Genomic DNA, 26,648 nt, shown 5'->3' on the forward strand with positions numbered 1-26,648 from the left:
ATGTACTGACCAAATATATCATAAACTGGTTCAAACACACACAAAACATTTAATCAAAGAAAATTTGCTTGGGAAAAAAAAAAGTATACACATGTACCTTTAGATATGAATGACCTCACTTGTTTATTGTCTTCATTGTGCAGATTTTTTTAAATTTAATTTTTTATTTCTGTGTGTTTGTTTTTTGCTTAGATTTGCAAACTCCAACTTGAAATACAAACTGCTGGTGGCAGTTAACGCAACTCACTTCACATTAGCAGTGCTTTGGCAAATGATGAACAATCCTTCAAAAAAGCGGTTCCGAGCTGTTTAATGACAACTCACAGTAGAAGTTTACTGTCAAACTAAACATGAAACTGAGAAGATTACACCTTATGTATTGAACACAACCAGACATCAGCCATTCAGTTTGCTCATTATCAAGAAGTACATCAAGGACAACAAGTACGATCCAGCTTCCAGGACTTCTGAGTCCTTCTATTTCTGAAGACTCCAATTTGTTACCTGCAATGCCATTGACATGTAGGGCAATGAAAATTGATGTCAGCTGTGGTAGAAGGTGCATCTGCCGTTGTGGTTTGTCAACCTTCAATCTGCTAGTGATGCTGCTAGATTCTAATGCCAGTTAGACACTGCATGTTTTTATCATATGGGTAGATGTAAATAATGCATTATTAAAATGTATTATTTTTAGGTCAGCTCTGAGGGCGCATATTATGCATAGGTGCGCCAAAAAATACGATAATTCTTTTTGATTCCATTCAATTACATCATTCCTTCATGTTTTTTCCTCAGTAATATACACACGGCACTTTTGTTGTCTTTGGGGAAAACAGGAACGGATTAATGTCATCTGCATTAATTTCAGTGGGAAAAGATGATTTGAGATACAGGTGTCTTGAGTTAAAAGTATGGTCATCGAATGAATTAAACTCAAGTGTTTAGATAATGTTATTTAACCCGTGTTAATTGCTACTTGGTAGTAGAGGATTTGAAGAACGCCGGAAAGATTTTTATTGTTGTATTTATCTTCTGTAATCCCTTAACCCTTTCATGTAGGCAGTATGAAGGAGCAGGTGATGAAGGTCTGGCAGGAGCTGAGCTGCTTCTCCAGAAGCAAGAGGAGGAGGTACAGCGTCTGCAGGCTCACCTAGCCAACAGGTTGTCCCGAGCGAACATCTACACCTTGGATGACCCCCTCGGTCCTTCTCGCACTTCCATGCTGGACCTTCAGGACCCGCTGTACATTTCCTCAATGCCACTCCGTAAACCCAAGGTTCTTTTTCTTCTCTGTTCTTTTCTTCTCATTTTTGAGCAACATTTGGCTAAATAGAAAGTGCAGATGGCGCACATAATTCATAGTAGCCTCATGGTAATTGCAGCTGTGTGTCATGTTTTGGGTGAAGTCTTACTTAAACCACTAACTCTTAACCATCATTTAAGGGCAAAATGTGCGCATTGTTGGCTGCAAACTTTGACCATGACTTGTGATTTTTCTCATAATAAATAGAAAACAGCAATGTTTCTTGGCATCGACCGCAGGCTATGGTAGAAACTCAATTTCTTTTCCATTTAGCATCATCGGTGTGTCTAATATACATGGTTCGGATTTGACTTCATTCCACTTTTTTACAAATTCATTATACAAGTGAAGTTAAATTTCACTATACAGGTAAAAGCCCCTTGAATGAATATTGACATGGTCAAAACTCATTAGGAATTGCATAAAATCTGTAGGACTCATTTATTTTTGTAGTACACCTCAAAGTGGTCAAATGTACCCTAAAATGGCAGACCATTTTTGTCCAAAAAGTTGGGTTTTGGTTCCTTTTATTTTTCCCATGTTGCTTTACAAACTGCACTGACACTGCAATGGAAGGAAGGTAGTTGGGGTGGAAATTTTAAATCTTCGATTATTGTGTCAGAGGCCTAAAAGAGGTGGGATGTTGGCCGTGTGTTAGAGGTCATAAGGCCTGGAAACTAGTTGCCGACCGTATGATAACTTGAGTCTCAGCCCGTTGCAAAGACGTTTCTATAGTCTCCTTTGGACTACTGTAGTTGAGTTGCCTGCGATTTGCAGTAAAATTTAATATTTGGACATTTTGATGGCGACTATATGTGCACTCTAGAGAAAAACCTTAACATAGCTTAATGCCACAAAACTGCAATCAATTGCTCCCCCCTCCCTAAATGTGTGTTTCCATCTCTAATTAGAGCCACATCAACCTCTGAAAATAGCTGAACGATTGCCTGAATATTTTTATAGATTTTATGGACGTTAGCGTTTCCCTTTCATATAGAAAAAGCTTAATGCTGCTTAAAACTGGGATCAATTGTCACCAAAATGTATATGGACATCTCTAGCTATGTCCACTGCAACCTCTGAAATTATTAAAACTATTCCCCCAATATACAAAATTTTATAGATGCTTTGACGGTTGTGTAGAGAAAAAGCTTATTGCAACAAAACTGCACTCAATTATCACTAAAATGTATGTGGATGTCTCTACCTATGCCCACTTCAACCTCTGGAAATCTCAACATTGTTTTGGGCATCATGGACATAAAAGCATTTTCCTCATTCGAGGACTGTCCCAGTCAAGTTATGCACAATCTTTGAACATATTTGTATTTACTTGCTCTTATTTTGAAATTTAGCTCTACTTTTATTTGTTAAATGATAAACCATACAGTATTATGGTTGATTACCCAGGCAGAATTTATAGTAAGTAAGTTTCTTTCGGCTTGTCCCTTTCGGGGTCGCCACAGTGTGTCATCTCAGATGAACGCATATATATGTTTGGCACAATTTTTACGCCGGATGCCCTTCCTGACGCAACCCTTCTCAGGGAGTGGAGGCCCCAGTGGGATACGAACCCACAACCCCTGGTTTACCAAACCAGTGCTCTAACCACTGAGCTACAGGGCCTCCTCCCAGGCAGAATTTATAGGATGGGTACAATTTTTTAAAGAAAAGATGAAAGATTCTTCTTTGAAGTTTAGTGTATTATTGACTTACTTTTAGTTTTTCTGTAATGTTTTTCACCTCTACAGCTGTTCCATGGACCAGAGTTTGTGAAGACGGCCAGTGAGCCCACCATCACTCTCAGTGTTCCCTCTTCCATAATGGTGAGAATGGATCTTCCTGGTGTTAAAACTGACACTTTTACTATCCAGTGAACAATTCATTACTTGTTGTCCTAGAAGCGTAAGGGTGAGGAAGTTCAGAGGAAGGTAAGTGTGGTGCTGCTGAACGGCCAGAAACTGGAGCTGACTTGTGACGTCAAGGCCACGTGTAAAGACACGCTGGATATGATCATCGCTCACGTGGGCCTGGTAGAACGGCATCTCTTTGGCCTAGCTTACCTCACAGGTGGTGCACGCAGTTGTGTGTACAATGTTGGGGGAAAAATGTGAATCCTTTGTTTGACCTTTGGCGAAATCTCCCTGCTTCCATGCAGAAAACGAGTTTTTCTTCATTGATCCTGATGTTAAGCTGTCCAAAGTGGCGCCTGAGACATGGAAGAAGAAATCTGACGTGCCTTTTAGCCTTTTCCTACGCATCAAGTTTTTCCTTGATGACGTCAACCTAATTCAGTGAGTAATTATGAAACTAGGTAATTTTTTTGGCAGAAGTGTATAATCATGGGATTTGTTTTCTTTCTTTGGATAACAGACATGCTATGACCAAACATCAGTACTATCTACAATTGAGAAAGGACATCTTGGAGGAAAGGATACGCTGCAACATGGAAAATGCCATCTTGTTGGCCTCTTTGGGGCTACAGGCAGAGTTTGGTGATTACCAACCAGAGGTACTCAATTCATGGACAGTTTCTTCTTAACTTTAGTTTGTATAAAAAAGGCGAGGACCAAATACGTTGAATTATGACCAAGGGTTAGGTTTGGATTTGGGCTAAAAATTAGGTTGGGACTTGAAGACTTGGGGTTTGGTTTGGTCCTAAATTGTTAATGTTAGGTTAGGACCAAGGGTTAAAGGGTTCATGTTAGAACCAAAATAATTAATTTTGGACTAGAACATTTAGTTTAGTTAGAACAGTCATGTTAGAATCATATCTTTTTTTTTTTTTTTTTTTTAAAGTACAATTCTAAGTTTTACTTTCAGAGCTTTCTTTAACTGTTCCGCTCACACTTAAAAATTTCTGTGTCTGGGCAACAGCTCCACGGGAAGACGTACTTCAGAGTGGAGCACTACCTGCCTGTGTCAGTCTTGGACAAAATAGACCAGACGACCATCAAGGAGGAGCTCCCGAAACTTCACAGCAACTACAACGGAGCATCTGAGTCAGCGGCCGAGTTTGAGTTCCTCAAGGTTGGTTTAGTTAGAGTAAAACATCTCAGTTCAGTGGAACCTTACTGGCCAAATGCTGATTGGCCTCTGATTTGTTTTAAATAAGGAAGAATTCACATTTGTAAGTTATTGTAACTTATATTTTGACAGTGTTAATGCATGTGTAATATGTCTTTAAACACACAGATCCCCAGGGAATGGTACTTGCCCACATTTAATTACTATATTTTGTATTTAGCCTTGGACATTTTCTTTTTTTCCCAAAGATGAGCCAAAGGCTGACCGAGTATGGGGTTCATTTTCACCGTGTTCTCCCTGAGAAAAGGTCACAGACTGGCATCATGCTGGGCGTCTATTCCAAAGGTGTTCTCATCTTTGAGGTCCTGAATGGAAATCGAACCCCAGTGCTAAAGTTCCCCTGGAGGGAAACAAAGAAGATTTCATTCACAGTGAGAACATTTTATTAACCAGTGTAACCAAACCATAACCATTTTTGTCCTAAACTAAACTGGCTAACCTTTCACTCATTCTACAGAAAAAGAAGATTTGCCTTCAAAACACATCTGATGGAATCAAGCATGTTTTTCAGACAGACAGCAGCAACACATGTCAATATCTGCTACAACTCTGCTCTGACCATCACAAGTTCCATCAGCAGATGAGGGCACTCCAAAATAACCAGGAGCTCCAAGACCTTGGTAGAAAGAACGCTGTAGCCTTCTGTCTGTATCTGATTTTAAATAAACCAACATTTTTTTTATTACATATTTATTTCTAGTGAGCAGCCCTCTGACTGGCTTTCAGTATTCCACTGATCGTCAGAATGCTGTAAGCTCAGGCGGCCAGCCCCCTGCCCTGTCCACGCACTCCAACCCAGAGCACCTGAAGAGGATTTCCTACTCTGAGGCGGCACTCAACAAGGCGCCGTCCGGCTCCCTCTTGATCCAGGACCAGTTTAACTTTCCAGGGTTCCATCCCGTGAAGGTGCACCCTAATCCTCGCACCATGAGCCGCTCCTTGCACAACCTTGGGCAGACATCAAAGGCCTCTGAGCAGAGCGCTGCAGAGGCATATAGCGATGGACTGGCTCAAATACTGCACAGCCAGCGTGCCAGTTCAGACACAGATTCCCTCTCACACCAGACCAACACGTGAGTTTTCATGAAGATTATTTGTTTTTGGCCAAGGTGCAGCAGTAGAAACAAGCACCTGCAAGGTCCACACTAGTTGCCACGACCCCCAAAAATACAACGTTGGGCTCTGAACATAATTACAATTACAGATGCTTGTATAAATAAAAACCCTGTTTGGTACATGTAGAGTTACAGGTTCAATTAAAAGTAAAGGCTTGGAAATGTAGATAGAAAAATTATCATTTAGTTTTTACTCTTGTGGATTGATTGCATGTCACCATGAAAAAAACCTCACACAAAATATCTTTTTTAATTTGCTCTCTGTACATAGTGCTCATACTGAGAAGCAAAAATAAAAATCTGTCACATTCTACCGCTAGCTAGCATTGGCTTGACTTTTGACATAGCTTTACTAATGTGAACTTAGAAAAAAAAAAAAAGACTAAATTAGCTAATCATAACCGCTGAAAAAGTGCGCGTGTCTTAGTTGTGATATTTCAGGATAGATGGATAATTTTTGAGCACCAGAATCTCTTGATTTTAGAGATGTGCAAGACGCAACACATTTGACGCACATGATTCTCCGAGTATATAACATTGAGCAATTTTCTTCAGTCAGCCCATCGTCAAGGTTGTCATTAATGCTCTCTAGTTCATGACCTCCCTGTCTGTTTTTTTTTCTTCATTTTATAAATGTGTGTGTGTGTGTGTGTGTGTGTATATATATATATATATAATATATATATATATATATATAGATTTTTTTTTATTATTATTATTTTTTTTTTTAAACACTGGATAATACCAGCAAGTCTTCATTTGCAACATCTTACTAGGTTTAACTCATCACAACCGCAGATATTTCACAGACATAACCTGTAATGTGTAAAAACATACTGTCCATGTTTACAACGAGGATGGCTCCCACAATCCCAAGATTCTCTATTGAATCTAGTGACCTCTATTGGCAGAAAGGATTAAATTAATCTCCCAGTTTTCCATTTCTCTGAACAGTCCAGCTTGGGGTCACTTTGAGGCCAAAAGAGATTCAGACTCCTCTTCCATTGAAGACGCAGCCCAGGCTTATGTGATGGGTAAGTCATCACGTATGCAATTCAGAATTGTTTTTCACGGGCTGTCTCAAGTCAAGTCTTTTGCAATTTTTAGGTGTCAGTATGCACAACTCCTCTGGGCTTCCCTCCACCCCAACCTCTGCCAATGGTATGTTTTATTTCTTTCTAGATAAAACTGGTTCTACTATTCATTTGTCTCTTGGCAGTAGGTTCATTTGAAGGTAAAAACTTTCAAAATAGTTGAAATACCATCTAAACACCTCTGCCAAACAGTCCCATCACTAAGAAATGCGTCGTAAATGTAATTTTCTCAACACAGATAGTTGACTAAGTGTATTCAAACTATGTTGCTAACCAAAACAGCAGACAGTCTCTCAGATTAAAATGCGGGGACCACTGCGTAGACAGACGTCAGTTCGCAATGTTGAGTGCTTCCATGTTTTTTTCTGGAGCATATTACATCCTGCACATTCTACTCAATGGAACCACATGTATTGTTTTCTTTAATAGATTCCCTAAAGAAAAAAGTCAGTGCGTTGCCATCTCCAGAGAGACAAATCACTTCTGTAAACTTGAAGAAAGACGTAAAATACGGCCTAGGTACGACTTTTTTGTTTTTCCCCTCATATTCGTTGCGTGTGCTTGACATCTGTGTGTGTGTGTGTGCGTGTGTGTGTGTGTGTGTGTGTGTGTGTGTGTGTGTGTGTGCGTGTGTGTGTGTGTGTGTGTGTGTGTGTGTGTGTGTGTGTGTGTGTGTGTGTGTGTGTGTGTGTGTGTGTGTGTGTGTGTGTTTAGGGTTCCAGGTGGTGGGTGAGGAGAACCCTGGGCGCACTGATATGGGTACGATCATCAGCTCTGTCACACCCGGGGGTCCTGCTGATGTTGACGGTTACCTTAAACCCGGTAGACTCATCTTCCTTTCTTCAGCTCCCAAAAATATTGCATCTGTGGTCAAAGTTTCGTTACACTTCCTGCATGCATGCCGTCGCAGGGGATCGCTTGATCGCCGTCAACGACTTGAACTTGGAAGGGCTCTCTCACGCCGCAACCATTGAAGTGCTCCAGAACGCACCTGATGATGTCACACTGCTAGTGTCCCAGCCCAAAGAGAAACTATACAAAGGTAACATTTCATTTGTGATGTGGCCAAAGCTCATCATCAATCGTGAATAATGGGAGAACTAACAGGGCTTAGCTATGGCATTAGGTAGAGTTCCATTCCATTTTGCTTTAAATCAGTGGTGGGCAACCTATGGCCCATGGACTGGATGCAACCACCCATCCATTATCAGAGCCACTTATCTTCACTTTAAAATTGTTGGAGGATACCCTCCATTTATCATGGTCTTGACTTATGATCTTATGAGGTTACCAACAGTGCACTATGGACTGGTTTTTACAATGGTATAGGAAAGTTGCCACCTGACTTTCTGTTCCTCATTTGATTATTTTAAATTTATGGTCTAGAAGTCTTTTTTTTTTTTTTCATAAGAAAATATTTACTGCATTTATGACTTCACTACTGCATAGGTTACTGAGAGATTACAGCATGTTCCGACTTTGTTGTAGAAATGGAATGCAGTCACAAACCGAGGACCATCTGTATCCTGGAAGTTTCACATTTTTTCCCAAATGACTCCGCCATCTTGTCTGAATCAGTTCTTTCTCTTCGATCTTCAAAGATTTCCTTTGATGTTATCATTCATTATTCATCAGTCAAATCAACAAGTGGTGTCAAACAAACCCTTTTAATGCTGGCAGAGAGAAACTACTGCTTAAGGCAATCATTTTCACTGAGAAGTTAATAGTGCTTGGCCTGGTCAAGTTAAGACTATTCACGAACCTGCAGCATCATTTATGAAATGGTTTAGGTTGAATGTAACCAGCTCATATGACAGTTCAGATCCCATGCAGAATTTGAATCCAAGTCAAAATGCATCATAATCTTTCACCAACTTACGCTACAATATATATTTTGTGTAAAACACTTCTAGGCCATAATGAAATAGAAAACACTAAGTATCGGTGGTAACTGAGCGTGCCTTTATGACTGATGTCAGTGCCACGGCATTCATAACCTTGAAACCTCGAGACCAAAAATTTGTGGACCCCTCTATGTATGCGTGTGTTTCAATTGGACCCAATTCTTGCTTTTGAAATTATTCAGGTAAATGTAATCATGGTGGCATATGGATGACTGGTTGTAGTGTCTGTCTCACAGTTTTGAGGACCGGGGTTCCATGCCCGGCCCCACCTACGTAGAGTATGCCTGCTCTCCCCGTGCCTGTGTAGGTTTTTTCCGGGCACTCCGATTTCCTCCCAGACCCCACTGTTTGCCTGTAGGTGTGAACGTGAGTGCGACTGTTGTTTGTTTCTATGTGCCCTGCGATTGGCTGGCAACCAGTCCAGGGTGTACCCTGCCTCCTGACCTTAGATAGCTGGGTTAGGGTTAAAGCACTCCCGTGACCCTTGTGAGGATTAGTAGCTCGGATAATAGCTGGATGGATGGGTGTATCACATTCAATTATTAATTAATGTCCTAAAGTGACATGAACTGCAGTGGTAATTGTCTTTCTGTCATTCTAGTAGTGTATCAATTCCTTTTATTTCTAATCCTGTCTTCTCTATGTACTTTAATGTACAAAAGTGTTCCCATGCGTTATTCATCCAGAATCTTCATCTGACTCTTCTCCAACCAAGACCAACTCTACACTGGCGGCATTCAAGTCCACTCCGCAAGAACTGGAAGTTCCCTCAGCTAATCACACGTCAACAATGAGATCCAGCCCTCTCGCCACCCAACACCCGCCCTCACCCACCATCCCCGCCTGGCAAAGTTCTCAATCCTCTCAAGGAGTGATGACTAGCATTCCAACCATCATCCTGCCTGCTTCTTCCCAAGTGCAGCAGTGCTTGGAAAGAGCAACTACCATGCTCGAATCCCAGGATCCTCCGCCGCCGGCGTTGCCTCCCAAAACCCGGAAGACAAAACTCTTAGAAGCTCCCAAGCTTGCAGAGTGTTCCGACGGTGGAGATTCGGACGTCGATGAGGAAAGTCACTCCAAAAGCCAGGAGAAACTAAGTGTCGATAAGGTACTTCGCCTCTTGTTAATTGGCCCCTTGTAGGGATAGGTATTAAAATTGATTGGTTGAAAAATGGTGTGTAATCCATTGACGATTAATGACTTTGCAGAGGGGCTGGTGGTTGAGTCTTGTATTTGCTCTTTTAAGACGCACAATATGACCGACTGCGTACCACTTAATACCAATGTTTCTAATGTTCTAGGCACCTGTGGCTAAAAAATGCACAAGTGCAGTCAATGAATGCACCATGAGGCAGCAGCTAGTCCAATTCCTCTTTTCCCTGACAATCACACCATGTACAGTTGTGCTAAAAACTATTGGGATTGCCTCTTGACAGTGTGCATGAAATCAGACTTTTTCTGTTTCAGGTGAATTAAGATCACCAAAATTATTCCCATTTACTACCTGCCATTATCATAAGAGAAGGAATTTTCTAGACATACCTTTGTTAGATACTGTGTGTGTGTGTGTGTGTGTGTGTGTGTGTGTGTGGTGTGTGTGTGTGTGTGTGTGTGTGTGTGTGTGTAGTCGATAATACAATTGTGCTAGAAAATATTGGCACGCTAGGGAGTGGCGACGATTGATGCTATACTAAATTTTTGCGACTGGTTGGAGCACTGGTGTCAAGCTCAAGGCCCGGGGGCCAAATCTGTCCCACTGCATGATTTTATGTGGCCCGCGAAGGGAAATTATGAGAATCAACTTCCACGATTTTTAAAAAAAAATTGTACTAAAGTTTCAAATCATCATATCAGAAATTATAACATTAAGATATTGCAAGCAATATTCTTTGTACAAATAACAGCAATAGTTCAAAAACCCATTATCCCTTGATTTGTGATTACAAAACCAGCTCATAACTTTCATCTGTAAATATGATGAAGTGAAAGATTTTCATGGGTTCACATTCATAACGGCCCTCTGAGAGAAACTGTAACTACAATGTGGTTAAAGATTAGTTCGACACCTCCTTTGTTAGAGCCTCTGCCTCACAGTTTTCAGGTTTGGGGTTCAACCCCATGGCCTCGCCTGTGTGGAGTTTCCATGTTCTCCCTGTACCTGCCTGGGTTTTCTCCAGGCACTCCGGTTCCCTCCAACATCCCAAAAACATGCATGTTAGATTAATTGAGGACTCTAAATTATACTTAGATGTAAATGTGAGTGTGAGCAGTTGTTTGTTTATGTGTGCCCTGTGATTGGCTGGCAACCAGTTTTAAGGGTGTACCCCACTTCCTGCCCGAAGATAACTGAGATTGGCTCCAGCAGTCCCCCGACCCTTGTGAAGATAAGCGGCTCAGAAAATGGATGAATGTTAAAATTGTCTCTATGACCTGACAGTAGAATAATATTAAAAAGATTTTTGCAGAAAAATAACCCATCTCTGGTCCCATCTAATGCTGCCGATTTAATTTTAATTATTTTAAACTTGGCATGGCAGGACATAAATAGCCAAGGAGATAATGTAATGAAAAGAGGTGTGACCAAATGGTCTGACAATCATTTAGACATGCCTTTATTGTGCACACAGAGGCTCACGGGAACACACACAGCCTCTTGCAAATGGATGATGATTATTTAACTCTAGTTTGTAACAAAGTTGGAAAAAAAATGTCATCGGGTGTTCCGTTTCCCGTGGCCGTGAACAGCATCATGCTGACGACCCGTTTAAGAGGAACAACGAGTCAGTGTTTCTGGTTCGTTTTTTTTTTTTTAAAAAGGTGTTGTTTTGTTGTTGTTTTTTTTGTGCAGACGCACCAGGGTGGGACTGAAATGTAGCTAGATTCAAATCTTGCTAGCATTTTGAAAGCATGCATAACATCCCTTTCGAGAATTTGACAATTGATGAATCACATCTTGAAGCAATAGTGACAAACAAGGGTGCAATGCTATCTTCTCCTTAGTCCAACTGGTATTCATATCACATATCAACTTTAGTGAAATTCTGCAACTAGTGCTAGTGGCTAATGTTTAGCAGTTGAGCCCCCTACCTGAATTTGACTGCCTCTTACGGTATCTCCTCGCTCTTCTCACCTATTCATAAAAGCAGAATTTGAGAGCATTCTGATATTTTCCATGATTTGAAAAAGAAAAAGTAATCAACATTTTGAACATTTTAAGGATTCTGACAATTGATAAAAAGCAACTTAAGTAAATTGAGGCTGGAGAGCACAACTCGAGAACTTCTCTTGGGAGTTATATGTATCATGTAATAAAAACTAATTCAGCGACTAGCACAAGAGGGTAATTTTAGCACTCGACACCACTGCCCAAACTGGAAAATAATGATTAATCAATTGATTTTCACCATTATCAATCAAGGGATTTGCTTTCAGTGTCCATTCCTCCTGTTTTTCTACTTCACCATTGGAGATAATACCAAAACAAATAGTATGTGGCATTGATCTTAAATGATGTGTTTCCAAATACGTAGTCAGTTATTTCATTGGCTGCCCTCACTAATTAGCCTTTGTTGATTGCATTGCTTTGATTGCATTTCAAATGTCAATGCAAGATGGTTGTGTGACAAACTGCACGTAAAGTCCCTCTTTCTTCCCCACCCCCCACCACCACCTCCACCTGTCCCTCTGCATGTCCCAGCTTGCGCTCATTCACCGTCATGCCCTCTTCTTCTTCTTGTGTTTGCAGGACTACCACAGGGAACATTTAAATGGTAATGCCTCAGGTGTCAATAGCCTCCGGCCCGGAGAGTTATTTGACATAGAGCTGTCGAAAAAAGACAGCAGCCTGGGCATAAGTGTCACGGTACTGTTCGGCAAGGTTTTCACAATCTCTTTCTTAAGCCCCCTATTTTCCCCTCCCCCTGCATACCTCACCACTGGCCATTGATGGTGTTCTTTGCCGGGTTTGCCTTGCTTCTCTGTAGGTGTATCTGGTCCAATCTGGAAGAGCTTTTTTTTTCGGAATCTTGACTGTCACTCATCCTGCATGCTACATTTATGTTTTTGATCACGAACACTTTACATTTCTGCAAAAAATACCATTAATATGTTTTGTGTATGTTTTTATTATCATTTGAATTTTGGGCTGGGGCTCATTTATCTATGTAACACACTTAACAGCTTATAGTATGCTTCCATCTTTTTTGTAGTATAGTACTATTGTAATATTAAAATACTAAACCATTCATCATCACAAAGTGGTAGCAGGAAAAAACGATGCATATCATCCACAAATTTTGATTCATTTTTAAGTTATTAACACCATTCACCAGATTTCAGAGTACACTAACCAATTAATGAATGTTGATCAAGAAACAAATGACTCGCCAAATATATATATATATATATATATATATATATATATATATATATATATATTTTTTATTTTATTTTTTTTTTTAAATCTTCCAAACCGGTTTACAGTATATCCTCAAACAGTGGCATCCACTTAATTATGTACTATGTCCCAGCTGAACACAAGGTTGAATAAATAATTGCCTCTCCTACTTTTGTCACTCAGTTTAAAAAAAAAACAACAAAAAAACACACACACAAGCTTGCTCTAATTACTTTTTCTAGAACCCACCACGCGCTTGAGTTCAGTCCACTAGATACCGATTTGGTTTAAATTGGCCGGTGGGATTCACCTAAACAGTTTCATAGTTGCAGGACTGCACGCCAATGAATTGTACAAAGAAGAAAAGCACAACACACTAAACTGTGTAAAAGTTGTCCTTTTTTTTATTATTATTATTATTATTTTGGTGTGCTCAAGTTACACAGAAGCCAGAGGTCTTCATTAAAAAGCAGGTCTTTTTTGTGTAGTCATATCACTCAGAAGAACTGTTGAAAAGTAATAAATCGCTTACTATATTAAAAAGAAAATTGATTACATCATGGTCTCACAGCTGTTCAGCAAGTACAGAAGGGGAAAGACTTTGGGTGTGATCATAAATATTGTGTAAAAACTGAAGATACTAATTACGTCTGGCTTCAAGTAATCTGCTAAGGATTAAAAAACTATATCATGTTGGGGGTCCTCGGTTTAGAATGGTCCCGTCATTCAACGGTTCAAGATTCCGAACGCCGTGCAACGAAATAGTTTGCACCGTGGAGTGAGAACATGTAACAAGGCCCAAAAAGACATGCTCATTTAACATACAAATTTTTTATTTTAATGGTTTGTGGTCTAGATCATGTTCCAATATATGTAGAAACATAATCGAACCAAGGACTCCTGTAATAATGGAAACATCAAAATTTGAAGCGGGTACATATGATTTGCAGCATGTCCATTTGCAGCACTGAAGTAACAATTCTGGAATTGTGCCTTGCTCTACCCATTTCCGGTACCAAAAATTCACTTTTTGAGGAGATATGGCTTTTTTAAAATGTATTTAATTAATTCGATTGACAAATGAATCCTATTTTAATTAATGAATATTGCATGCCAAAGATTTTTGTTTTTAATACAGCCGTCAAATAGTATGGAGATTATTTTAGTAGGTGTAGATGAATAAAATTCCACACACCCATCAATCCCCCAGCAAAAATATCATCAGTCTTCTTATTAGACTTAGTCTTAACCATGGTGTCATTTCATTCCATAGGGGGGAGTGAACACCACCATTCAGCATGGCGGCATCTACGTAAAGGCCATCATTCCCAAAGGAGCTGCCGACCTTGATGGGAGGATACATAAAGGTATATGCAGATATTGAAAATTGTCAGGTTTAATTATGACGAGAGCCTGGCCAACAGGATGATGGACTGTGATGGATTAGTGGTTAGCATGACAAGAGGTTCTGGGTTTGAATCGCAAACCTTTGTTATGGAGTTTACGTGTTGTCCCCGTGCTTGCATGAGTTTTCTATGGGTACTCCAGCTTCCTCCTAAATTCCAACAACAGGCATTTTAGATTTATTGAAACGTCCACCGGGCTAAATGTGCCCTGCAGTTAATTTAGAAACAGTCCTAGGTTTACTTTACCTCTCACCCGAGGTATGATGCTCTAGGCTCTAGCTCAACTGCAACCCAAAGATGAACAATCACAATAAAAAAAAAATGGATTGATGGAAGGTATATAAATGCCTTGATTTTTGGTTGTGCTCTTCTCTCAGGGGACCGTGTGGTGGCCGTCAACGGAAAGTCACTAGAGGGCGCCTGTCACCAGCAGGCAGTTGACACTCTCAGAGACACAGGGCAGGTGAATGACAACACCGGTTGACATTTTGATGGTAGGCCATTTCCTCCATTTTAATTTACCTCTTGGTATGAATGGATTGTCTTCCTATCTTATCAGACAGTGAATCTGTTGCTTGAGAGGGGTCATCCACTTACGGAAAGGATCCACGTGCCTGTCACTCCTCAGTGCACACCGCTCCACTCAAGCAACAGCAGCATCCGAGAACCAATCAAGAGTAAAGCGACACCGCGGGACCTCAAAGACAAGCCAGAGTACAGCTTTTTATCTCGAGGTAAGGCAGCAACGTCGCACACAATTCGCAAACACAGTAGAATCCAATACAATGGAAACTTAAAATTAAAGACAAATCTGTTTTTTCATGTTGTTTGACCCAACACGTTGTTTGGGTTTGAAAACGTTCAAAAAAAGTCTCCCATTGGAGTCCTAAACTACGTTGATAATGCACAGCCAATGTTTCAAGTTACACTCTTCACTCTCATACAAGTGTGAAGTTTTCTTGTTAAAAAAAAGTAAATAATGTTAACTTTAATGACAAATGACAAAGTGAAAGGATTATTAAAAAAAACTTTAAATATATATTTTTCAATCTTAAATAATTTCTGTGATCATTTTCCTTATGTTTCATCAGGTGTTATTTGTATTTACAATTTTATGTTACATGATATTTATTTATTTTTTCTAATTATTTTCGGTGGCGACACAGTGATACGACTGGTTAGCCCGTCTGCCTCACAGTTCTGCGGACCTGGGTTCAAATCTGGCCTCACCTGTGTGCAGAACATGCACACAGGTGCACGGGAAGTTGATTGAAGACTCTAAATTGCCTGTAGGTGTGAATGTGAGTCTGAGTGGTTGTTTATTTTTTCTTCGTGATTGGCTGGCGACCAGATTTGGGTGTATCCCAGAGTTAAATGGGCAAGGCTCCAGCACGCCTGCAACCATAGTGAGGATAAGCGGTATGGAAAATGGATGGATTATTATTTTGTATCTCTTGGTTTTTTTGTGATTATTTTAATCCATATATCAATCGATTGTCTGTGTAACTTTTCCTCCCTATCGTCACGAGTGAGCTGAAGCCCAATAGTTAATATTTTGGGCCTTTTGTGTTCATTTTCAAAGTAACTTGTACTCCTGATTCTTTTGATCATATTTAATTTTATCATTCTACTATACTACAAATATTTTTTGTTTTTCATCCGATCATTTTAGAATATTTTCTTCATGTATTTATTTAAATTCCAATTATGTTCGTCTATTGTACTATTCAATAGTTTATTTCAAGTAACTGTTTTTTTCTGTTTTGAACTTGTTTTTTTTTTTTATTGTTAAATCAGACAACGTATTTGAGGTGTGCCTGCTGAAGAACGCCTCAGGACTGGGCTTCAGCTTCAGTAGGGAGGAGTATATCCCAGACGAGGGTCCGATCTCCAGTCTGGTACGCGTGAAGAAGTTGTTCCCTGGTCAGCCAGCTGCGGAGAGCGGCCGCATCAACGTGGGCGACGTCATCGTTTGCGTCAATCAAACACCACTGAAAGGACTCTCGCAGCATGTATGCTGACTTTGCCCCTTGAGGGTTTCTTGAAATATTAAAAATGAAAAACCAATCAGTTTGTGTCATTATTGTCTTTTTGTGTTTAGGAGGTAATATCAGCCTTGCGAGGAACAGGACGGGAAGTGACGTTGCGCCTCTGTAGACCGGAACGAGGTGTTCTTCCAGAGTTGGACTCTTCAGCTTTGGTGAGAATGCCCAAAGAAGAATAATCAACAATTTTTTTAACTGCTCTTTAACCACATACGTACATTCAGTGTCTCTCTCGTACACATGCAAAATCATCACCATGAGGTATTGTTAAGCGTCGTCGTTGCGCCCCTAGAAAGCCACCTTACAATTCTAAGTTATTAGATAGACAGATTGACACCATCAAATGTCCAAATTTGTGTGGTTAATGAAGAGATTGGATTTAGCATTAAAATGTAAATTCACGTTTGTACTGTGACAGTGATAGCTCTCCGTTGTGTTTATATAATGGGGAAACATTTTCCTTGATTTTTGCCAAACCAATCTTTACGCAAACACACTTAGACATCTGTTAGCGATGGTATTGATATCCAATGTAAGCATAACAAAACTGAACAGCAATAATGAGATTGTTTTTCTTCTTTGGCCCACACATCACCCAAAGTATTCTTGGTTTAATCCCACTATATAACTTTTTTCTTGTTTTTAACAATCTTACCAGGGCCTGGACAGGATGTATAAGACTGTAAAATACACCTTATCCATTTATTTATTTATATGTCTATTTAGTTTGAAGTTCTTTAGCCATAACTGTGACTTCATTGTACGTATTTTATCTGCTATCTTCCCTCATATCCAAGATGTTTTTATTTTTATTCTATTTTACTCGCGCAAGCAACTTGTGGATAAGCACTCATGATTTCATTATATGCAGTCATATAATTAGGGGCTTTTGATGTGATTTGAACTCAAACGGCAAATTAAAACATCACTTTTATTTCTTCTCAGACACCTAACCCGTCACCCCGTAAAGAGCCACTCACCACAGCCAACCTTGATTTGGCAACGACCAAATCTTGCCCTCCACAGGATGTCAAGAGGAGTCAGAGCAGCGTGGAAGAAGTCCTGGAGAGACTGCGGGTCAAATCCAGCGGCAGCAGTGAGGACTTCCAGGAGAGTCCACATCTTAAGAACTCTGGCAGCATGGAGGAGATCCTGGAAAGACTGCAAGTCAAGAGCCCTGGTCGACGCAATAGCTACAGCGATAGCACGGACGGCGATGAGGAGGTAGAAGAGGCATTTAGTCCGAGCGCCCTGGAGCAGAGCGGGCAAATGTGGGATCGCAGCATCTACCAGACACCCAGCGGCAGCAGCCTGGGTCTTGGATCTTATGCTAGCAGCGGTCAGCTGGATGACAGTATCCAGTCCACATTCTACTCGCCTCAGATGGCCATGACCAGACTGGAACAAAGCAAGAGGTAACCGCTTGAAAATACTAACACGGGCCATGTCTTTGGTTAACGACAGTCCCTACATATGACATTTCCAAGTTGTGAAATGTGTCACAAGAAGGCATTCACTGTTACCACAACACTAACTGCTTTTTTTTTTTTTTTTTATATTTGTCCCTTTATACAAGTCTGTACTGTAATAAAGATTTGAAAAATATTTGAGCAGTTTTGCTCATCATTTGTTCTTTTTAGGAGCAACTATCTAATTTTGAGGAGGACTTTTTTGCAGGTTACTTTGCGCTGCACAGGGAGTAAGACTGTGGAATACTGGACAGAGGCCCACCAGTCTTAGTCAATACATGATTAGAATTTGAAATGATTAGTCAATACTGTCAAACTCGCCGTCGTCTCACTCCTGAGAGCCGCCAGCTTGCCACAAGTCTCAGCAGTAAAATTGTGATCTGCAGTTTTGATTTAGTTTTTTTGAGCCAAAAAAAAGCAAACTGGGATATGATTCTGTTTAATTCAAGCCTTGACTGTAATTATGACTTAACTTCTGTGTTAGCGTAGGTTAATGAATTACTATAACGCATTCTGACTAAAGTATGAATTTGCAACATATTTGCACGGTACGAAAAGACTTCTGTTGTAAACTCGGGATCTTCTTTTGCTTCTCAAACAAAATGAAAATTTAGACTGAAAATACAATAACTATTAAAGTGAACTGAGTGTGATCCTTTTTCACTTAGCTCATGTCTTTCACTCTTCTGAGATTTGGGTTCCCAATCTTGGCACTGCCCCTCATGTGCTACCCATTTTTTTTTTGTTTATTCCTGCCCAGTCCAGCTTCCGTCCACATTTCAAGAACATGCATGTTTGGATAATTGAAGACTAAAGTGTCCATAAGCATTAATTGTGTATGGGTGTCTATGTGTGTAATCTGCCCAGCGTGTAGCCAACATCATCAAAGCGTAGTCATGCTCATTGGCTTCGCATACACAGGATGTCCACTTCCTCTTCTTGTTTTTCTGCTTCGGTTTCTTGATGTTCCGCATGTAGAAAATTTGTCATTACACAACCGTTATTAATTGTACAGATTATGTTTTAATTGACATGTCAACTTTCATACAAGTGTAAAATGAAGATGAGCATTCCTTCATAGAACTAAAATCTAGTATTAACTACGCACACTGCTTCATATAAATCCAATGTAATTATTAAACTATACCAACTTTTAATTTCTTACTACAGTTTTGGAATTCCTATGCAAGGTAAAGATCAGATTTGTTTCCATGGGTTAGTATCATGGTTTAAGTTTTGTGTGACCTTTGAGGCATATTTTTCCTTAATTGTTTGGCTTGAACACCAAATTTGACCCTTTTGTGGCCGTTCGACAGTTGCCACATGTAAGACTTCATAACTAACAACATGTTGTGTTTGGACAGAAATCAAGATTCTTCCCTCATCCTGGCATCCTCTCACTTGGCTCCAAGTCCAGATCCCCTTCCTCCACCTCTCCCCATACCTTTAAACTTCTCTGTGCCTGCAAATGGACCAGAGGTCGCCGAACTTGTCCCTGTAAGGAAAATATGTGCATTATACAGTACTGTTCTAAAGATGCTTACACACTAGCGGCCTTTGTTAACTACTGTAAAAAAAAGAATTAAAACAAAGTAAAAACAGTCATCCTTTTAGGATGCCTTAAATCAGACATGTACCCCCCCCCCCCCCCACTAATGTTCATACTTAGATTTGTCTGCGTTGACAGGAAGTGGAGCTGAAAGTCTCACTAATGAAGTCTGAAAAGGGCAGCCTGGGCTTCACGCTGACCAAAGGCAGCGATCACAGTTGTTACATCCATGACATTGTCCAAGATCCAGCCAAAAGCGACGGACGGCTCAGGCCAGGTGATAGAATGATTAAGGTACAGAATCAGTCAGTCTTTCTGCTATACACACACATTTTTCAAAATGTATGTTTGTTTTCATGTTGTAAGCAAAATTGCGCCACGATAGCGTTTTTTTTTTTTTTTTTTTTTTTTTTTTTGCTGAAAATGAGTATATAATACCTATGTAAGTGTTTGCCACTCCCATTTGAAGTTAAATGTTAACCAAAACAAAGAGAATTACACATATCATCTTCAACTGAACCAGGGGTGTCTAACTCATTTTAGTTCACGGGCCACATTCACCCCACTTTGATCTCAAGTGGGCTGGACCACTATATGATCTTACATACAACACAATAAATAATTTTAAAAAAGAAAAGAAAATGACCATTTCTTTTGGGCCACATAATTACAGCTGCAGAAGGTTAGAAGCGTGAGCGTAAACAATTAGCAACTTTTAAGTCAAGCCACCACTGGATTTACGTTGAACGGTTTATATCCGCAGGTGAACCACACAGACGTGAGCAGCATGGGTCACACCGAGGTGGTGGAACTTGTGCGTGCAGAGCCTCGGATAGTGGATTTGGTGGTGGGTCGGGTGTTGGATGGCCCCAGGCCTTATATTGATGCCCACCTGCTGCCCGACATCTGCTTCAAAGACGGCCACAAACCACTTGGTAAGAACAGTTCCATTATATAGTAAGTCTAGTCTTTGAAGTAGAGTGCTTGCCAATCAGCGATGTATCCTGGTTCCTCCCTACAGGTCTGGTGTTGGATGGTGGTCGGGACAGCATGTACGGGCTCGTGTTTGTGAAAGACGTTCTTGCAGGATCGGTGGCATTTGAAGAAGGCAGCCTGAGACCACTGGACTTCATCCATTACATTAATGGCGCGCCCACCCAGGACCTCACGCTCAGCGAGAATGCCAGACTGTTGGAGCTTTCCCGCGGCGACTTGACTCTTAAAGCCACAAGGTAGCGTCATACACAAAGCAAATGTATTTGTAGCGCATATTTCAAACACAATGTAACACAGTGCGCTTTACATGATTAAAAGCATCTAAATGCAAAGTTAACATTTAAAACTGACAAAAATTAAAATAAAAAATGGAAAAAAGACCAATTAAAACAATCTACAGCGCAGGAAATGTCATTGAGAAGTGGAAATACTCTAAAAAGCATGAGAAAAAAGTGTTTTTAACCTGGATTTAGAAGCGTTCATACTTGGGGCTGCAGTTCTGTTGGCAACGTATTCCATTTGTGTGCAGTATTGATAGCTAAATGCTGCTTCATCATGTTTGCTTTGGACTCTGTGCTATACGAATTTACCTTAGTCTGTGGCTCTCGGAGCCCTTCTGGGTTTGCATTCCATTAGAATTTCTTCCATGGATTCAGGACCTAAACTATTTTGTGATTTATAGATCAGTAGCAGACCTTTAAAATCTCTTCTAACGTTGACTGGAATTCATTATAAAGACTTTAGAATTGGAGTTATATGCTCTGACCTCTTGGTTCTGGTCAGAACCTGAGCTGCTGCAGTATTCTGAATGAGCCGCAGATTTGTAATGCTCTTTTTGGGGAGTTCAGTCAGAAGACCATGACAATAGTCAAGTCTTCTGGAGATAAAAGCATGGATGAGCTTCTCCTGTTCTGCGTGACACATGCAAGCCTTAAAGCATATATATATATCTCATATGTGTGTGGGTGTGTATACGATACATACCGTATATTCATTGAAGAATAACATATTTTATCTGTGACTCAAAGGGATGGCAAACCTGTTTACCCTGGGAAAAATGTGTCCTCTCTCAACATCAGCTCCAATGTATCATCTGGCATCAATGGTATGTGCCAAGTTTGCCTAAAGTCATACAATACATTGGTAAATGGCTAAATGATGGAAAAAAAAATATTAAAACACTCGTTTATAACAACAAGTAATGTATCACAATTAGCTAATTAGCAGGTGGTTAGCCAATAACATTAGAAAATAAGGTTGTTGACATCTAACTAGCATATGTCAACCAAGCAGATAGCGTTTGTATTAAACATTTTCCAACTAGCAAGCTTTTTGTAAATAAAAGACAGTATTAACGATTGTTCTCTATATTTCAAGGGTTCCTTACAGCAGAAGATCCGATGGAAACTGAGTTTTTCACAGCTCTGTCTTCTTTAGAGGTAGGTTCTATCTTAATGTTCATTTGTTTGTGATGTATAATGTGGCTTTGTAAACATGCTTTAATGTACAGGAGGAGGTTATCAAGCTGGAGCTGGACAAGCCACTCGCAGGAGGTCTCGGTTTCTCCGTGATCGGGGGCGAGCGAGGCATCTTCGTCAAGTCCATCACAGCAGGTGGAGTCGCCGAGGCCTCGGGCAAGTTGCAAGTGGGCGACAGGTTGCTGAAAGTGAGTCTTTTTAAGCATTTCTTTGGATACTAAGTAAACAAGCCTTTGTCTGAGGCCATCTTGTCTGTCTTTTGCAGGTGAATGAGGACCCAATGACGGGTGTCTCGCACACCAAAGCTGTCACCACCATCCGCAAAGCTAAAGGCCTCGTACACCTGGTGGTGTCCAGGCCACCCGACCAGAACCCGAACACCTACCTGTCCTATCTTCCTATCAATGCTGATAAGTGCAATGGAAATACAGGTAGTTAACCAGCCCAGAGTCTGTTTGTGGCTGAAAAGGTTATGATGACCAAAAAGAAAAACTTTGCATTTGGGCAAAGTCATTATAATCCACTTATCACCTCTGTGGCAGTAAATAAGCTTCACTCTGCAAAGTATCATTATCACAAAAGGAGGACAAATAGTTATTAACAGGAGAAAGATGGAGAAGCTGTGCTAATTGCTAAGGTATCGTGTATCAATACTGTGTATAAAATCTATCCACCCCTCCATTTTCTGTACCCCTTAACCTCACCAGGGTCACGGATGTGCTGGCGCCTAGCTCTGACTTTGGGCGAGAGCCAGGGTGCACCCTAAACTGGCCACTAACCAATCACAGGGCAAATATAGAAACTCATTCACACTCACCCTGCATAACGATGGGGATAACATGCAAACTCAGCAGACGTTTGGCTCAGATGTGCTTACCACTCTAAATTACCTGTGAATGTGTGTGCAAAAAGTTGTCAGTCTCTATATGCCCCGCGATTGGCTGGCAACCAGTTCTGGGTTAACCGCCCCTCTCGCCCAGAGTCAGTTCGAATAGGCTCCAGCATCACCGTGACCCCAGCGTGGAGAAGTGGTCTGGAAAATGGATGGATGAATTTCTTTAAGTCTTTCAGTTTTCCGTTTTTGGCCTTGATTCCCCGATTTTGGGTTTCCGCCACAAATTTTCATTTTGGTGCATCCCGAGCAAAGTGAAAAGCACACTCTTTCAACTTGATCGGATCAGTGACTCATCCATTAAAGAATATTAAATGTATCCATCTTTGTCTATCTTGCTTTTGCATGTTTTTTTTCCCGACTTGAATCTTGTCGTCTTTCAAAGTCAAATTTTGTTTTCAGACCTCAGTGAGGATAGCGGTGTGAAGACCAAGTTGGGTAGTCCCCATAATTTAATAAATTCTGGCTGTCCACCATTACCGCCAACCGACTACGACGAAGGTCAGCCCCATCCCAAAAGGGACCACAGTGCCGACCCCTCCGAGGACACAGACTACGACGGTTCCTCCTTACCTGAAGACTCACCCGAGGTCCTCATCAAAACTCACCCGCTTAAATATACAACACTTGTTCATTTTTCATTCTAATTAATTGTCCTTTCTCTCCTTAGAGTTCCCGTAAAGTTGAATGGCTGGAGGAAAGTGTGGATGCCCCGAGCAATGAAAAGTAAGGTTTGTCTCCTGGAAAGTGGGCACAGCTGAGGATTTTTCATTTTTGAAATTTATTTATTTTATTTATTTATTTATTTTACATCTGGTGTGTTGCTGTTGTTGACTGGGCAGTTATCTGCAAATGAGCGCTGGCCAGCCGGAAGATGATGACGTCATCACGTGGGGAAGCGATGAGCTGCCCATTGAAAACCTCAACTCCAAATTCAGAAATGGTAAATTCTTTGTGTTGACAAAAAATTCTCAAAATTGTATTTAATTTTATTGAAAATATTTTGATAGCACAAAACCAAATTGCTATAAGAATCCTTTAAGTGATACAATTAATAGGATAAAACTAATAATCAGTATTTTTACATAATTGCCTGTATGTGTGTGTGTGGGTGTGTGTGTGTGCGTATATATATATATATATATATATATATTACTCCCCCCTTTTCCCCCAATCATTGGCAGTTCAGAATTGACTGTTGTATGACAAATTTAATGACTTAAAAACTGGGTTAGGGCTAGGTAGTAATATCCATCCATTTTCTTAGCCGCTTATCCTCAGAAGGGTCGCGGGGAGTGCTGGAGTCTATCCCAGCTGTCAACGGGCAGGAGGCAGGGGACACCCTGAACTGGTTTCCAGCCTATTGCAGGGCACATCGAGACAAACAGCCGCACTCACAATCACACCTACGGGGAATTGAGAGTGTGCAATTATTGTTGCATATTTTTGGGATGTGGGAGGAAACCCACGCAGGCACGGGGAGAACACGAAAACTCCACACAGGCGGTGCTGGGATCGAACCCGGGTCCTCAGAACCGTGAGGCCCTCGCTTTACCAGCGGATCCACCATGCCACCAGAAGAACTATATAGAATTCTAATTTTATGAATACTGTTGTTTAACATGATTTTTCTCAGGGTTGAATGTTTTTCCTTTACTGCTTTATTTATCATGGTGTGTATTATCTTTGGCTGTGTTTGGGTGCAGATGGGCCAATCATCACTGAGGACGAGCTGACCTCTTTACCACTGGTGGAAGTGGTCCCAGATGGCCAGTACACGGGTCCCAAGCTCAACAGCGTTGTGCGCATGATGAAGGGACTTCTGGACCAGAAAGTCCCCCAGCAGGAATTTGAGGTGAAAATCGTTCATCTCGGTATCTGTAGTAATCTGTGTTTCCTCTCATCTTGATGATGTTTTTTCTGATAGAATCTTCAAAATCTTCAACCTCTGGATGACTGTTTGGTGGGCCAGACGAAGGAGAACAAGAGGAAGAACCGTTATAAAAATATTGTCCCTTGTGAGTTGGGAACACAAACACAAACGGCAAAGGGAGGAAGTCGCTGTAAAATGAATCAGAGATCAAAACGAGCTAAAACAAAATACAAATATTCAGTGGGGGGAACAATACAAAGTGTACGATACATACCTGAATATGAGTAATATTTTTGATATAGTGTTAATAGTAGCTTATAGCGCAAGCATGATATTTGAGGCGTTTTCAAATTTCAACTTATTGTACTTCAAGTGTGTTCTCTCATACGTGTTTTCTTGCAGTTGACACAACGCGAGTGGTGCTGGGCACAAACGGCGGCTACATTAACGCCAACCACATCAAGATGCGCGTAAAGGACAAGGACTTTGCGTACATTGCCTGCCAGGGACCTTTGCCCACCACTATGGGTGACTTCTGGCAGATGGTTTGGGAGCAGAAGTCCAACGTGGTCGCCATGATGACCCAGGAGATTGAGGGCGGCAAGGTCAAGTGCCAACGGTACTGGCCGGACTCGCCGGGCACCACGGAGATGGTAGATGAGTGCCTGCAGGTCAAGCTGGTCAAAGATCAGTACCTGGATCACTTTGTCATCCGACTCATGGAGGTCAAAGACGTGACGGTATGGACGTGGAGATCGTGAGTGTAAAAAAAAAAAAAAAAAAAAAAAAAAGCGCGATCACCTGATGAATGTTGTTATCCAGACGGATGAAACGCAACTAGTGACGCACCTGAACTACACGGGGTGGCCCGACCACGGGACGCCGTCTCAACCCGATCAGCTGCTCACCTTCATCTCCTACATGAGGCACGTGCACCGCTCGGGCCCCATCATCACGCACTGCAGCGCCGGCATCGGACGCTCCGGAACGCTTATTTGCATCGACGTGGTCCTCGGTCTCATCAGCAAAGACGCTGACGTGAGTTAGACTTTGGTGGACAGACACACAAACATGTGAAATCAGTACATGTCCCAAAGGGGAATTTTTGTCCATCTCAAACTATGGATTTTCTGACAAAATACTCAAAACAGCTAACGTTAGTGGTAGTGGATAACGCCAAGCAGCTTAAGTCTAGCCAGCTAGCTCATGGATAGAATGTGTGGTGATATTTTGTCTTTTCCCCCTCCTCAGTTTGATATTTCAGATGTGGTACGAAACATGAGACTTCAGCGAAAGGGAATGGTCCAGACAGAGGTAGGAGCTCCATTCCTACAAAGCAAGCCTTTTTTTATGATCTTATTTAGGTCTCATTTTGTTATGTGCTTTCAGGACCAATATATCTTCTGCTATCGGGTGATCCACTACGTCCTGGAATGTCTCCAGGATGAGAAGAACATCTCAGGATAGCCAGAGGACACCAGCAGAAAAAGGCCAAATCGCAAAACATGTTTTAAAAGCACAGTAAATATTCATTCTGCCTCACCCTGAGTGTCCTTTTTTTTTTTTTTTTTAAGAAATTTATATTTTTATTGTATATTTGCTTTATTTTTATTGTCAGCTCTCTTCCTTTTCGCTTCCACGCCCCGTGCAGCGATGACAACTGCTGATTGTATTCTTTGTATTGCGCTATAAGAGAACTCTAGTATTTTATTTCCCAGATAAAATGATGACGCACATGGACGAATGATATATTGTATGTGGAACAAAATTACGAGTATTTTAAATCCTGTTTGTTTATTTGTTGATGCTGGAACTCGCCTTGACAGAATACTATGTCAGTATTTGCTTCGCTCGCTGCCTGAAGGTAAATGATGAACGTAAACGTGTACATATTCATCTGTCGAAAATTAAACTGGATACATTTTGATTATTCACTTTCTATTATTATTTTCCATCAATCTATCCGTTTTCGTGAACCCCTTTCCTCACTTTTAGGTCCCAGAGTCTTTTGGTAACCTTCAACAAGTACACCTTGGGCTCT

The 26,648-nt window shown here is 40.9% G+C and overlaps 1 protein-coding gene across 4 annotated transcripts in view; it reads left to right on the top strand.

Annotated features, from left to right (window-relative positions):
* The window catches only part of ptpn13 (protein tyrosine phosphatase non-receptor type 13), a 62,841-nt gene extending 36,304 nt beyond the window's left edge, over positions 1 to 26,537 (top strand). Inside the window, exons 10-48 of one of the 4 annotated variants that reach the window (XM_061801153.1) lie at positions 1,060 to 1,276; positions 3,055 to 3,129; positions 3,205 to 3,373; positions 3,462 to 3,597; positions 3,677 to 3,815; positions 4,181 to 4,333; positions 4,579 to 4,761; positions 4,848 to 5,010; positions 5,091 to 5,463; positions 6,460 to 6,539; positions 6,613 to 6,666; positions 7,029 to 7,118; positions 7,314 to 7,421; positions 7,510 to 7,641; positions 9,190 to 9,611; positions 12,249 to 12,380; positions 14,173 to 14,266; positions 14,683 to 14,768; positions 14,865 to 15,039; positions 16,103 to 16,317; positions 16,407 to 16,505; positions 17,296 to 17,765; positions 19,184 to 19,316; positions 19,507 to 19,662; positions 20,132 to 20,303; positions 20,390 to 20,600; positions 21,393 to 21,469; positions 21,742 to 21,803; positions 21,875 to 22,030; positions 22,108 to 22,273; positions 23,137 to 23,324; positions 23,405 to 23,460; positions 23,577 to 23,677; positions 24,441 to 24,589; positions 24,662 to 24,752; positions 25,010 to 25,347; positions 25,430 to 25,645; positions 25,859 to 25,921; positions 25,997 to 26,537. In XM_061801153.1, coding sequence (XP_061657137.1) covers positions 1,060 to 1,276; positions 3,055 to 3,129; positions 3,205 to 3,373; positions 3,462 to 3,597; positions 3,677 to 3,815; positions 4,181 to 4,333; positions 4,579 to 4,761; positions 4,848 to 5,010; positions 5,091 to 5,463; positions 6,460 to 6,539; positions 6,613 to 6,666; positions 7,029 to 7,118; positions 7,314 to 7,421; positions 7,510 to 7,641; positions 9,190 to 9,611; positions 12,249 to 12,380; positions 14,173 to 14,266; positions 14,683 to 14,768; positions 14,865 to 15,039; positions 16,103 to 16,317; positions 16,407 to 16,505; positions 17,296 to 17,765; positions 19,184 to 19,316; positions 19,507 to 19,662; positions 20,132 to 20,303; positions 20,390 to 20,600; positions 21,393 to 21,469; positions 21,742 to 21,803; positions 21,875 to 22,030; positions 22,108 to 22,273; positions 23,137 to 23,324; positions 23,405 to 23,460; positions 23,577 to 23,677; positions 24,441 to 24,589; positions 24,662 to 24,752; positions 25,010 to 25,347; positions 25,430 to 25,645; positions 25,859 to 25,921; positions 25,997 to 26,074 — 6,178 coding nt within the window. In that variant the 3' untranslated portion in view covers positions 26,075 to 26,537. The remainder of the gene's footprint in view (positions 1 to 1,059; positions 1,277 to 3,054; positions 3,130 to 3,204; positions 3,374 to 3,461; positions 3,598 to 3,676; positions 3,816 to 4,180; positions 4,334 to 4,578; positions 4,762 to 4,847; positions 5,011 to 5,090; positions 5,464 to 6,459; positions 6,540 to 6,612; positions 6,667 to 7,028; positions 7,119 to 7,313; positions 7,422 to 7,509; positions 7,642 to 9,189; positions 9,612 to 12,248; positions 12,381 to 14,172; positions 14,267 to 14,682; positions 14,769 to 14,864; positions 15,040 to 16,102; positions 16,318 to 16,406; positions 16,506 to 17,295; positions 17,766 to 19,183; positions 19,317 to 19,506; positions 19,663 to 20,131; positions 20,304 to 20,389; positions 20,601 to 21,392; positions 21,470 to 21,741; positions 21,804 to 21,874; positions 22,031 to 22,107; positions 22,274 to 23,136; positions 23,325 to 23,404; positions 23,461 to 23,576; positions 23,678 to 24,440; positions 24,590 to 24,661; positions 24,753 to 25,009; positions 25,348 to 25,429; positions 25,646 to 25,858; positions 25,922 to 25,996) is intronic. The other 3 variants (XM_061801155.1, XM_061801154.1, XM_061801156.1) reach the window with 3 other exon arrangements.
* Positions 26,538 to 26,648: the final 111 nt, after the last annotated feature.

The sequence above is a fragment of the Syngnathoides biaculeatus genome, chromosome 17, assembly GCF_019802595.1.
Source record: "Syngnathoides biaculeatus isolate LvHL_M chromosome 17, ASM1980259v1, whole genome shotgun sequence".
Taxonomy (NCBI): Eukaryota; Metazoa; Chordata; class Actinopteri; order Syngnathiformes; family Syngnathidae; genus Syngnathoides; species Syngnathoides biaculeatus.